Source organism: Chenopodium album, chromosome 25 (assembly GCF_948465745.1).
Source record: "Chenopodium album chromosome 25, dcCheAlbu1.1, whole genome shotgun sequence".
Classification (NCBI taxonomy): Eukaryota; Viridiplantae; Streptophyta; class Magnoliopsida; order Caryophyllales; family Amaranthaceae; genus Chenopodium; species Chenopodium album.
The window spans coordinates 12,053,052-12,066,752 of NC_137858.1; the positions used below are offsets into that span (position 1 = coordinate 12,053,052).

General features: G+C 36.0%; 1 protein-coding gene across 1 annotated transcript in view; it reads right to left on the bottom strand.

The window, feature by feature from the left end:
* The window catches only part of LOC145613695 (uncharacterized), a 43,800-nt gene that overhangs the window by 16,846 nt on the left and 13,253 nt on the right, over positions 1-13,701 (bottom strand). The window contains exons 14-26 of the mRNA XM_081668774.1: positions 12,267-12,368; positions 10,709-10,897; positions 10,487-10,608; positions 10,123-10,273; positions 9,820-9,918; positions 9,610-9,711; positions 7,349-7,407; positions 6,623-6,725; positions 6,225-6,413; positions 6,024-6,140; positions 5,169-5,443; positions 3,534-5,038; positions 2,242-3,419 (exon numbers count right to left, since the gene is read on the bottom strand). Of these exons, the coding sequence (XP_081524900.1) occupies positions 2,242-3,419; positions 3,534-5,038; positions 5,169-5,443; positions 6,024-6,140; positions 6,225-6,413; positions 6,623-6,725; positions 7,349-7,407; positions 9,610-9,711; positions 9,820-9,918; positions 10,123-10,273; positions 10,487-10,608; positions 10,709-10,897; positions 12,267-12,368 (4,191 nt within the window). The remainder of the gene's footprint in view (positions 1-2,241; positions 3,420-3,533; positions 5,039-5,168; positions 5,444-6,023; positions 6,141-6,224; positions 6,414-6,622; positions 6,726-7,348; positions 7,408-9,609; positions 9,712-9,819; positions 9,919-10,122; positions 10,274-10,486; positions 10,609-10,708; positions 10,898-12,266; positions 12,369-13,701) is intronic.

Consider the following 13,701-nt stretch of genomic DNA (forward strand, 5'->3'; position numbering starts at 1 on the left):
ACTAACCCATACTAGGATACCCAATAACCTGATATACCTATTTAAACACTCAAAATCCACCCGCAAAATTATGCTATGATATGAAGACTGAACAAAGTAAACTTCTTTTTAATTGTACCACTTTGACTTCAACTTTTGTCAAAACACAACTTTGATTAATTCCTCGTAAGTAGAATATTATATAAAGTACAATACTTTAACACTCAGACAAATCTAATACCATTTAACTTGTTATTTTGGTAAATCATCAGTAAAAACAAAACAACATATTCTTTCATTATTAGCCAAATGATGTAGACTCGAATATGACCCATCACCTAGGATTCTATGAATCGGGTACAGATTTTACCATCAAACTCAAGAAGCTCCAAAATAAGGGCTTAACTTAAAAATTGAAAAGAATATTAAAACCTTTTTGTTACTACAAGTTTTAAGGAAATAAAATTTATTCTCATAGGCATTGACAGTGCAATTACTACTTCATACAAACTGTTCGGTAGAAGTAAATGATGAAAGTGTTCCATAAGGCACAATAAAGTATGTTTGGATACACTAGGGAAAAAAGCTGTAGAATTAATTAAAATTCTTTTTTTTTTTTTGGTCAATCCATAAGAGGCAGAGTGTTAATTCATCTTCAACTCTCATGACTACAAACGCCTCTATCTTTCTCTCCCTAAAAAACATCTGAACACTGGCAGCCACCCCAACCTTATATTTCCCTTCCTCTTTGACTGAAGCTTTGACTTTTCAGATATAGTGTTTTTAAAAACCTGACAAAGGTTCTCCTTCCTTCCTCCTGATACTATTCTGCACTCATTCTCACTCTAGCAAAAACAGACCAAACGTCGTGTCAGATTGGGTTTTGTCAGCATGAGAATGAAACGACAAAGTGAAGAGTCTGAGCATCACAGTTGACTTATATTTTGGTGGTATGTGCTTGTCTCCTATATTTTACTGTACTCTGTTATTAACTATTTACAAAATGGTCTCATACTCTTAGAAGACGATTGAGGCACCTCAAGTCACCACTTCAAATGCGGCTATGGCTAAAAAAGTGCTCTACCTAGACAATTAGGGGTCGTTTGGTTCACATGGGGTAATCGGAATGGAATGAACACAGAGAAAGAATCGGAATGAAATGAAAATCCCCCAATTTTGCTGTGTTGTTTGTTTTGAATAACAAAGGGAAACACTGCCACCAATACAACCACCACACCACCACCACATTGCTTCACTTCCCACCATTTCCAGCCACTCCACCACTCCCCGCCCTTCGCCGCACCTCCGCGCCCCTCGCCGCCGCTCCCCGCGCCCGCACAGATCTCCCTCCTTCCTCGAAAAAACCTCCCATAGCCCCACAAAACTCTAGAAACAACTCCCTCTTCCCGCAAACCCGTCGGCCGGCCCTCCCACCACCCTCGAAACCCTAAACCCTAGCTAAAAACGAAGGGTGGGGGACGAGCGACGGTGCGGTGGCTGGGTTTTACGGTGGTTTGGGTGGGTAGAAGGACGTGGTATGGTGTTGTTGGGGTGGCTAGGGAATGGGAATGGAAATACCTAAGGGGGTGGGGAATCAACATGGAAGAATTTGGGGGAATGAAGAGGGTAAAGGGAATGGGAAAAATTGCCTAACAAACAACAACAAAGGGAATGATAGCAATTGATTCCCATTCCCTTTAATGAATACCCCCAACCAAACTGCCCCATAAGGTAGAGGCTCTAATAGTCTAGTTTAGCTACTCTAAGAGTGTAAAATTTATGTAAACCCCTTAAATGACTTTGAAATTAAATTTATAGGGAGAGCACAACACAGTCTGTTATAAGCACATCATCTCCAGTTTCACCACACGGTGACTGTTCCTACACTCCAACCAAAAACGAATTTCGAACCATAACTCTTCCCTTTTGTTGGCCCAAGAGAGTAGAGTTCCAAAAAAAAAAAAAAAAAAAAAGGAAAAAAAAAAAAACCATAAAGGAGCAAGCTAGAAAGAAAGACATGCAAAGAAAAAGTAGTTCATGGTCCACAGGGCATGACCACATAACTGATTGCTGATTAGTATGATACCACACTGCTACTGTCTGGTACCAGCATAAAAAAATAAAAATATAAATAAAATAAAATAAAATAAAATAAAAATAATAAATAATAAATAATAAATAATAAATAAATAAAATTAGACAGCAGAACAAATTTCCAAACACAGAATCATTTATGTTTTTATAATAGAGGTAGAAAAATACCCTTCCATCAGTGAGCAAAACTGAGGCTTTCTTTAGTTGCAGTTTCAGATCAAAAGTCCCGAAAGTGATCTCTGAATCAGCCTCAGTTGTCCCAAACTCAATACATTGCCAAAAGTAGAATACTTGTTGTGACAACCAAACATCAAAAGCTTCACAATGGACCTGAACTTTGACCCCTATTTGGACTTCCTCATATTCACAGATTTGTATATCTATGCCTAGCTGAAATAGCTGGAAGAACGGCCAAGACTGTATAGAACCACTCTCACATATTCCCACTGACCCTGTTAATTTTTCAAAATCAGTTTTAAAATTCAAATTAGAGCCATTAACTTGCAGTTCAAAGCTTCGGCTCTGCAAAGTAACTGTTAGGAATTTGGTGTCCTTTCCTCTACCTAATGCATAATGAGTTTCTGAATTCAAGCCATAAGATTCTAAGTAATCTGATTGTGCAATTGCATTTTCACTGACCCATAAAGGGATATGGCATGATATATTAATGTTTTTGGACTTCACAACTATGGAAACAGCATTGTGTCCCAACTTATTTGATCCTGGCAATGATAAAGTCTTTGATTGCTGGGATGTCTGCACTGAAAGTTCCCCCAGCCCAGTAGTGTCCCCAACTGAACCTTGGGGGTATTGTAAAATGCATGAATACACATGATCAATCACCATGACCCAATCAGACAGATGAAGCCATATCTCCAAGGAAGGAATTGCAATGTGAAGCTCGATCACATATTGCTGATTGGCAGATAGACATGTATCACGAACTGATGCACATGTGCTGTCTGATAAACATTGTGCTAGACGTATGGACTTATGCGATGCAGACAGCAACAGTGTAGAGAATTGGATATCCAAACACAATATTATGTCATTCTTTAGAGTTGCTGATAGTATAAAACCCAACTCCATTCTCCCAATCACATCTTGAGAATTTGACTCTTTTTTTAGGCTAATTAGATTAACAGCCATTGATGTGACGCAGCACCTTATTTCTGTCACTGCCATGCTTGAGTCTTCTGGATTTCCACTGTTGATATCCTTGAGAGAATTAACTAACTCAAGAAATCCAGGAATGTCGCTTTTGAAATATTGGGATTTTTTGTCAACCAATGCATACTGATCAATTACCTCTGTAAATGCTCCAAACCCACAGAGAAAATTGCTGTCTGTCATGACAGGGACCAAGAAGAAAGTAGAAACAAGTAAATAACATAATAAATGAAGAACATATTAAAATATAAATGTTTAAGAAATATGAATGTCATTATAAGATAGCCTACCTTCAGCATTGAGTTCGCAGCATGCAATTTTAGTCAAAACATACATTGGAAATTGTGAGCCTGAATTTCCTGAAAGCCTAAGCCAAAGATCAACACCGAGTGAATGAACTAAAGTACAGCTTTCATTCTCAGATTTTTCATCAGATACTGAAATATCAGATCCAAAGTCCTTAAGAGTCAGAAATGAAAGATGCAAATCACGTCCAAATATATTCAAAGAGTGAGCTCTATCAGCTACTTCATCCTCCTGAATAGAAAACTCAGAAAAAACAGATAAAGATGCTTTTTCCAAGGCATCATCTTCAATAAAACTGCAGTAAAGCTGTTGTATATCAAGCTTCAGAAATTGCTTCTTGTTGTTTTCAACAGGTGATATTATGACGGACTCTATTATCTCGAACTTATAGACAATGGATCCATGATAATCGGTATCAATATGCTCATATTTCTCTGTTACCTGATGCTCACCATCATTTGAACTCCAATCAGGCAAGGTAAAGTAACCAATCAATATTGCTAAATATTCAGGCGGTAGTACACAACAAACATGCTGAATGCCAAAACTAATCTCCAAATCAGAATTCATATGGTAAGCACTTCCTCTCCTTATCCGTATATTTAACACAGGAAAAATATTAGGGTGTGAAGGCCCCCACAGAAATTCCTGAAAGTCACATGTCCACCACTCAGAAAAGAGAGTAAGCCCCTCAACAGAAGACAGAACATCAAACTGGTCTGAGTTACTACTAATTGAAGCTTTACCAACTGGTATAGTAATGCTACCTATAACACACGACGAATCATGAAAATGTATTCTAACATTTTCCATGTCTACTTGCACATTCAATAAACTCAAATTCATACAGTTGTCACCTGGCTCAGGGGGCTTCACTAATGGTGTTTTTAGATTCTTCTTACAGTCTAAATTCCCAACATTCTTCTCTCCCATTTTAATATTCGTCCACTCGGGAATAATGATGGTGCTATCAAGATCTCGGAGACGACCAGAATTACGTATTGAGACAAAGGGGAATTGATCCAGAGGGATGCTTGCCCATTCAGCTTGTCCATTTTCAAAAAAATTCGATACACCAAACCTCTGCAAATTAGAGGTAAGAGCATTTGTTGGTTTCAACTCCTGGTAGAAAGAATTTTTGTCAACCCCAGATCCATTAAGCATCAATTTCTCACAGAAACCAACCAGCAACTGCACTATATCGGGATAACAATGAAAATCAATATCACTTAAGTATAAAGTGCAACGATGATTAGTTAACTGCCCACTTCTGCCAGCTACATACTGCAAAAGAAAGCACCCATTCATTAAATCATTCCAATCACTATCGCCACCATTCTCACTCTTTACAGCATGTTGATAAAAAATATCTTCGTCACCAGTCATCCTGGATGAGAAAATAATCTTGCTATTATCCATCTGTCTGTAGCTGGTGATTTTTATTGCCCTTATAGAGACCCAGCAATCTTCAACTTGACTATGAGCAAACCTATAATATTAATGTAATGAACTTTATCAAGCTTGTAACAAAATACAACATTAACAACCAAGTTGTCATCACAGAATCAATGAAGAGAGAGAGAGAGAGAGAGAGAGATCTGTGTAAAACTAGGTCTTACTTCAGATTTACATTCCGTAGACTGAGCAACATAAAGATATTATTTTGACAATCACCAAGATCAACTTCCAAATCGAACAGTTCTAAATTTGCAGCTATTGAAAAACAAAATGGCATTGTTGGATAACATGATGACGTGTTCGGCAGTTGGGAGCTTGTCTCCAGAACTTGTTCAGAGTTGGAGGATATAAGGTGAAGATGCTCAGCTAGGCTCAGAAAAGCATTATGAATCATCGCAGAAAAGTGCACATGAAGAGATGACACTATAAAGCGAGCCTGCCATAAAATAATTAGAATTACAAAGCATGCCAGAAAACACAGTTAGAAAAAGAAAGTTTGCATCTCCATTGTTATGAAAATTTGACTATAGAAACATCTGGACAGCATGTCAGCATTGTTGCAACGTACACAATGATATAATGAACAACAAAGCAGAGGCTAAATTAGTTACATAATTGGGTAATATCTATAGGCAAAATAAAGAGAGACAAAATAACGCATTTGCTAGAGCCTGAAATTACCCATATAAGATAAACCTACTTTTTGAGTACAATTTGGTTTCTTCTGATTCAATAAATTATTGGTAAGGCATAAAGCAATTTTAGAAGTGTGCTAGCATGGCATCAGGTTCCTTAATTCCATACTCCATAGTCCATATCAACATAGTAAAGCCATGAAGACCAAATCCTGTAAGTTTTTTTCAGACATGTTATTTGCTAAGGGCTGATGCAATGCTGATTTGCAAAGCAGGATGTAATAAGTCTTTCAGTTGAAGGAGGAGAGAAGGGAGCATCAAGGGTTTTTGGAGTCACAAATACAAAACAAAGTATGAAGTTGGTATTAACAATGAAGCCACCTCTAGCTGCTTCAGTATCATTTCATCTGGGATGATGCAATGAGCAAGCGAGACAGAAACAGAGAATTTCTCCACCACTGACAATCCTTGAGGTAAAACGGGGTCATTCAAGGTCACCTGCACATCAATGTCAGTCCATATAGATCAATCCATATGAATACTAGTTAAAGGATTAAGAAGATGAAGTTAAGCAAGACTGACCTGAAAATCACCCATGCGCACTTCATAATGGTCATATATGTCAAGCGGCAGTGCATTAAGAATTTCATCACCATCTTCCTGACCAAGCAAATTCTTCACAAGGGATATTTGACACTGATCTTTCTTTTTCGGTGAAACAGAAGAGATATTTAAGTTGGAAGAAACCCGTAGACCATTAGTCTGCATTGTCTGTACTCCGAAAAGAAGCATCAGGAAAATACTTAAGTTGGAAGATTAGTGATTATATTGATATAAAAACACGTGCGGAAGAAGTAAAATATAATTAGGACTTTAACAAGACATATAGAGAATATAATAAAATAAATAAAAATAAAAAGGATGTTCCCAGAAAATGCAGAAGAGAAACTGGGAGTTAATTTGAAGGCTAAGTATATTACCAAGCTGCATGATTCAGAATTAACATTTTTCCAAGGGAAACTGATGGAGACATTGACAAAATTAACATCCCAAAAGACCCTTTGCCTACCAGACAGAACACGCCTACAACAAAAATGGCAAGTCAACCCTAGCATAGAGTGTAACATATTTTAACAATTTAAACAGAATCTTTTGCACCAGATAATTAGTGTAACTGGGATTGCATTGATTGAACTCTATGCAATAAATGTTAGTTACACTATAAGAAAATGCCAATACCTAAAAATAAAGAACACTAGCCCAAGCTTTCATTCGAATTCTATCAGCCAGCCATGCAGCCCCATTGCCCAACCCTCTTTCTTTCCATTTGTTTAAGCTCATTGTTTAGGATCCCTATCAGTCTTAGCCTTCCGCATAAATTCTTTATTCCATTTATGTATCTAATAATACAGAAGGAAAAAAATGACACATCAAAGTTTCTCATTTATCTCTCATGCAATCAAATATATCTTATCCTAATTCTACACACTATTTACAGCCCCACAGCACATCATCATCATTTTCCATAGTTGTATTAACACATTTCAAGTCAGGAAATGTCATGTGACTTCCAGCTATCATTCATAGAATATCAATGTCATTGTATTTATTGATAAATCTTCTGCAAAACTTAGGTTTGCAATCACATACATCAACATGAATCCATGCAAAACAATATGTCTCAGCATCTATGCTATAACACTCACTCTGTTTTAGATTGTAGTCGGCAACTGGCATCTTTGATGCCATTCAGAGACAAAAGGACCTGAGAAACAAGAAGTACACATCAACATCATAAAGCACAAACGTGTACTCTAAGGAGAGGCAGAAAACAAAGGGTTAGGCATTTTACCTAGGGGAAGAGATAACTATCAATAGAGCCGTATATCTGGTCTGAAATTTTCAGACATTAGATACCAATTCTGATATCAGTTTCAGGATTTTTGATACCCAAAACATTTCAAAGCTCTTATTCAGTTTAAAATTTTGGTTTCTCAAAAAATTAAAAAAAAAAAAAATGCATACAAAGATTCAAAAATAAAATCATTAACAAATTATTTCGGATATTGGATATCATGTATATAGAATCCGAAAATATTAAGACATCGGATATCAGATAACCGAAACTTTTCAAATTGATACAAGTATCAGATGTACGAGCTTTAAACAGACTTAAAAGAAAAGGTATGAGCAGACTTAATATGTACTTAATATGCAAGTACACTAGCATTCAAAGAAAAGATGTAACAGGTAGGGTGTGACAAATTTGCACAAGAATACCCTTTGTAATAGTCTTCCTTCCATGCTTTCTGTCTTTCTTCATTAACAACCTAGAGATTTTCATATTCAGTAAGCTTTGCATTTTAATCTGATCTCTCATTTAACTCAATATAATCCCACCGTTCGCATCCATCTTCTTCAAATAGGCCTTACCAGTAATTGTCCGGTTGGGCAGGTAAGTTTAGGTTGCTTTTATGAAAATACAAAAAAAAAAAAAAACTATAAGACTAAGTGAAAGTATGAAGCCCCCTTTTTTTATAACTCCTCCCCCTCTTCCTCTCTCTTCTGCTAAAATATTAAAAAAAAAAATCCCTTAACAAAGCCATTTAACATCCAAAACCCAGCTGCTACAGTCCTCGCCACAAAGAACCACAACCCAGCAGCTACAGTCCCCAACCCACCCTTATTCCCTTTCATCGCAACCACCATAACGCAACATTTTGCACTGGTGAGGCGGTGAGTGTCACTACAAAATTTGCCTCAATCTAACATTCTAACTACACTTCTTGAGAGCCAACTTAGGCCAAGTTTAGTTCACCTATCCTATCTTTACTTATTTTAGATCAAATAAGTTCAGATCACATCAGAAAAATAGGTTCGACACCTTTATCGTTTTAAGTGCAGTTATTTATCGCTAAATATTTTCAATTTCATAATGAAAAATATATGAAAATTACATATTAATAAAATACACATTATTATGAATCTAACAAGACCCCACTTTATATATTCTTTCTTTATAGATTATCATACACATAATATCAGATCAAATCATACCAAATCGGATCAGATCACATCAAATCAGCAAAAATAAGGTGAACTAATCAAGCCCTTAGTCGCACAATGCTACCCAATTTACGCAAAATTAGATTGATTTTATATGAATAGTTTCGAATTAATATGCCAAATTGAACAAATCTTTTTGCACGTGAATTTATACCAAAGAGATAAATTGTTGCTCAAATGTCCTGACCTTCTACACCACTGGCCCACTTACCCAGACCTCTTCACAGTGACCACCGAACTCACAAACTGCACCATTACAATGAACCCCAATGACCTTCCTCATCTCAAGGGTAGCCGCAACCTTTGAGCCAAGATTTTACCCGCATTAAAGGAAAGAGAATGAGGTTTTTTTTTCCCTTTTTAGAAGAGCTAAAGAGGAAGAGAAGGAGGAAAGAGGAAGGAGGAGGGAAGAGGAGAGAGAAAGAAACTAGATTGGGTTCCACTTATGCTTCGCTAGCTACGTCGGAAACTTATATAAATATATGTATATATAATTGCCATGTCAGTTTTTACCAGTTATAACTGATCATTTTTTACTAAGGTCCATTTTAAGATAGATGCAAAAGGTGGGATTATATTAAATTAATTAAAAGGTCGGACCAAAATAAGGTCACTTAAAGGAGGGATTATTAGTGTCAATTTTTTTTCTTTGTCTTTCTACAATAAATACCACGGTTTCAAAATTCGGTCTCATCATCACGTACTTTAATTTGAATGAAAGAAATAAAACCTCTTGAACAGAAATGTACACATCAAATAAAACCTCTTGTGCAGCTTTACCGTAACTCTTTTACTATTCTAAGCAAAAAAGAAAAAGAAGGGTTGACAAGAAAGCAATTTGCTAATAAGCAGCAATCAGCAACTAAAGAAACTTAAACCATTTATAAAATTAATTGCATACCCTTTGCTGCAAAGATTTGTGGGATCCCATAACACTGAAGAACTCCCCAAAAGGAAGAAGAGACTCCAAATCACAATATATGTCAACTGGCTGAACCTTAACCTGGTCACATCAAGATGACAATTTATGGTGACGAGGACTTCAAAAGTATACAGGTACAAGTTCACAAAGATTAGCAATAAGTAATGTCGGATATGAGTATTGTATTACCCTGAACATTGATTCTGCCATCTGATTCTTCAATGAAATATCAACTTCGATGCTTGAAGAAGATGTTTCACTTAGCAAACCATTCTCTCCATTATATACCTGTAGATTAGAAAGTTAGACATATACATAAACTCATATCATCAGTACCTGAGTTTTCATAAACATTACATAAACCCAAGTAGATAAAGAGGCTAACACACTGTTCCACTACTTAGACCATGTAACCATGAATACAAACTTCCATGATAATAAGTCCACATAAGAGTAAGGTTTGTTATAAATAATGTTTGTTGTGAAAAACACCTTTTTCATTTGCAATACTGCCATCTGTTTAGAAGAACTGGTGACCTCTGCAGACCCAACTTTTACTAGGATTGTAGTGGATTCTTCCCAGACATTGAACTCAATTTGATTGGCCAAGCAGCTCAACTCTGCTATCTTTTGGCCCAATTTCCTAAGAAAAAGTGAAAAGTGATGTCATGAGTTTATTTGGATAAGAAAATTCATCAGCAAAGATATGGAAAATATTACAGAGGTGTACAAGATGATATGTATTGGTGTAAATTCCAAAAGAAAAGTCCAAGTTAATACAGTAACAAATAGAAACAATCCAAGAAATAACAGAATAAGAAAAGCCCAATTTCAGTATCAGAATTAGAACCCTTACGTGCTGTTCATCGATATTGACATCTCAGAAATGTGGAAGTTGACAGCAAACAAGAATGCTACGCCACTGGAAGCTAAGTTCACATTAGACATAGGCTGAAACTTTGTAGCTTTGCAAATGTCCTAAGGAACAGTACATCATTAGATTCTGGACCCACCAGACCATAGCTAAAAGGTGGAAATAAAAATTAAAACTTTATACTGATGAAATTTTTGTATTCACCTTTAAGACCTCATCTGAAACTACTCCGGAAAACTGACTAGAATCATCAGTTCCTCCAGCACCCAGCACCCCACGAGATAACCAGTTCAGCCATCCACGAGTTTTAACAGTTGAAACTTCATCATCCGGAACATCTTCTGCAGGACTGCTGCCTTCTATAGCATCAGAGGATACCGAGCTTTGAGAATCCTTACAAAGATATTAAAAATTATTTAACATATAGTGCTTAGATGTGATCTTACAAAAATGAGGAAAACCAATATTTGTCTCTTCAATATACAATTATTTAAAGGAAAATTTTCTCAAACCAATATTTGCCTTCTATAGCATTCCTGTTCGCTAAAAAAAAGTCAACAGTCATATTACCTCAGAATAATACAATCTTTAAATGATATACACTTTTCACAACAGAAACTACCTATATCCGGGTAATCAGGATTTTGTTTTTTTTAAAAATAAAGCTTCTCAACCAGACCACCTTGCCCCACCTCCCAACCACAAGATCCCCCCCCCCCCACCCCGGTCACCAGCCCCATCATCTCCTTCCCCTATATCATCAGTCCCATATCTTACAGCATTACAACCACCAACTTCTCCAATAGTGCAGCCACACCACCAGACACCTCCTCATTTATTCTTCTTGCCATACTTATCACGCCCACTAAATGGCTTCACTACATTAGAGAAACTTACACAAATCCAACTCCTCTCCTTTAAAACAGCCTTCCTCATAGGCTGCGTACAGCCTCCATGCCCATAATGGGTCTACGATCTCATCACTCTTAATTAATAAACCATCAATGCATCTTGGCAACAAACCCAAAGCTTGCTCAAACGTCGGCATTAAAATTACTAAATTAGCTAAAGAAAGAATACTATTGTGCAACATTTCATCAAACAGTTGGTGTGCAATATTTTAAAAAGCCACAAGTCACAAGAACCAACAATATTCGATTAAGAAAACACATCCCGAAATCTTAGGATTCATCTTCTTGTGGGCATATAGTTTTGCTACTTTAATGGTGCCGTGCTTTTGGGAGCATTCATTGACAAGTGAACATATAGATATATTTTGGGAAACACATAACATTTAAAGTTGTGATTTCATAGCAAGTTTGATTGTATTACGGTGATAGTGGTGGGGGTGAGATGTTGTTATTGTAGTCAAGTTGACAAAGAACAGACCAGAGAGAGAGAGAGTGGGGAAACATCATAGAGGTGAGGGCGGCCGCAAAGCGGCACCAGTGAAAGGGAAGAGAGAGAAGGGCTATTTGAATTAACATTCTAAAAATCAAACAAAAAATTTTGATAAAAAACCCAGACCAATTAATAGTGATATGTGTCAAACTTATTCTATTAAACAAGTTACCCATAGGTCATGTCTCATTTTAGGCGGATACCCAATAAAGGTTGTAACATTTTGAGATAATCCAAAAGTTAACTTGTTTTTGGTGGACACCAAAAAGGTTTCTTCTTGATAATTATTCCTAAGTACCTATTAATAATTCAACTTCTATCTATTTGCAAATCAAAAATCTGATAGCCAGTTTTAAGATACCTCTAACTCCTGTTCTGCAATAGATCGAAACCGTAAGATATCCTCCAAGTCAACATCCTTCTCCATTTGCTCCAATTTGAATTGTGTATCTTGATCAACTGGCTGGAACAAATTAAAGGGCCAAGCAAATAGGATAACATAAACACCGCATCAACTCAGTATAAAATTTATAAAGACAACAAGAGGAATTTATTTTTACCCAGTTTAAAAGGCTTCCCAGCAATGCTGGTCTCATTGTAATAATAAGGGCATGTTTGGTGGCGTTCGGGAATTAAATACCCATAGGAAGTTGCAATTCATGGGACGTTATAATTCCTAGGAAATACTATTATCATGTTTGGTTAAAACTAAAGAAAATTGTATTCCCTAGTATCAACTTCATATGTTTTGTTTGGTTAACTTGATGTACTTCCAATGCAGTATAACAAATTTAACTATGTCTACAATTTTTTTAAGCCAATAATGTATTTTCATCCAAAAATAAACATACGAAGCTTGCTTGACTAATGTAGGAGCAGGTAAACCAAAGAAAGACGTCAAGGGGATGACGCCAAGTCGCCAATACACTAAAGGAGGGCTATCAGGCTATGGACTGTAAAGTTCATACCTTCAAAGACTATAAAAGGGAAATATAATTAGAACAATCATAACACACAATCCCAAACACTTTTTTGTTTTTAATCTTGTCAACTCCAAAAGGATTAGCATGGAGAAATTTGAGATAAACACTACAAAAAAAAATTAATCGACTCACCCACCAACTAAATATTACCTTTGAGCTAGGATCCCTTCAAAAAATTATAGAAATTTCAAAATGCAACATGAAGATTGGAATGATGAGAAAACGTGTAAAAGGTGCGCCCACAAACAATACTCACTCACGCCATTGAATTAAAAATATTTTTTGTTACTTTATACAAAGTATTTTCACTCACGCCATTGAATTAAAAATATTTTTTGTTACTTTATACAAAGTATTTTCTTTGCAAGTAAAAAGCTTAATATAATGAGGACATAAAAATAAAAATACATTTGCAAATAACTACCTTTTACATTTAAATTATGACATTATAGAAATTCAAAAAAAAATAAGGACCTTATAAATTTCTATTAGAATCAACTACTAACATATCTTTCTAAAGTAACATCAGATAAAACCAAATTTTTAATCAACATTTAAACACATGGGTCCCAATATTCCCGTTCCCCTCGCTTTAACTTGATTGTTTCCTTCTATATATGAACAACTATACAAGTATACAAAAGCTAGAACACTCCCACCCATGTCCATAAATACAACATAAACATCCTCCCACATATTGAACTTTAATTTTCCATCCATATCAGAAATTGAAAGTCATTTACAAGGCCAAACATCCTTCAGTTTGATTTCATTATTCAGCTCTATATTCATATTATCATTTTTTGAATGAGA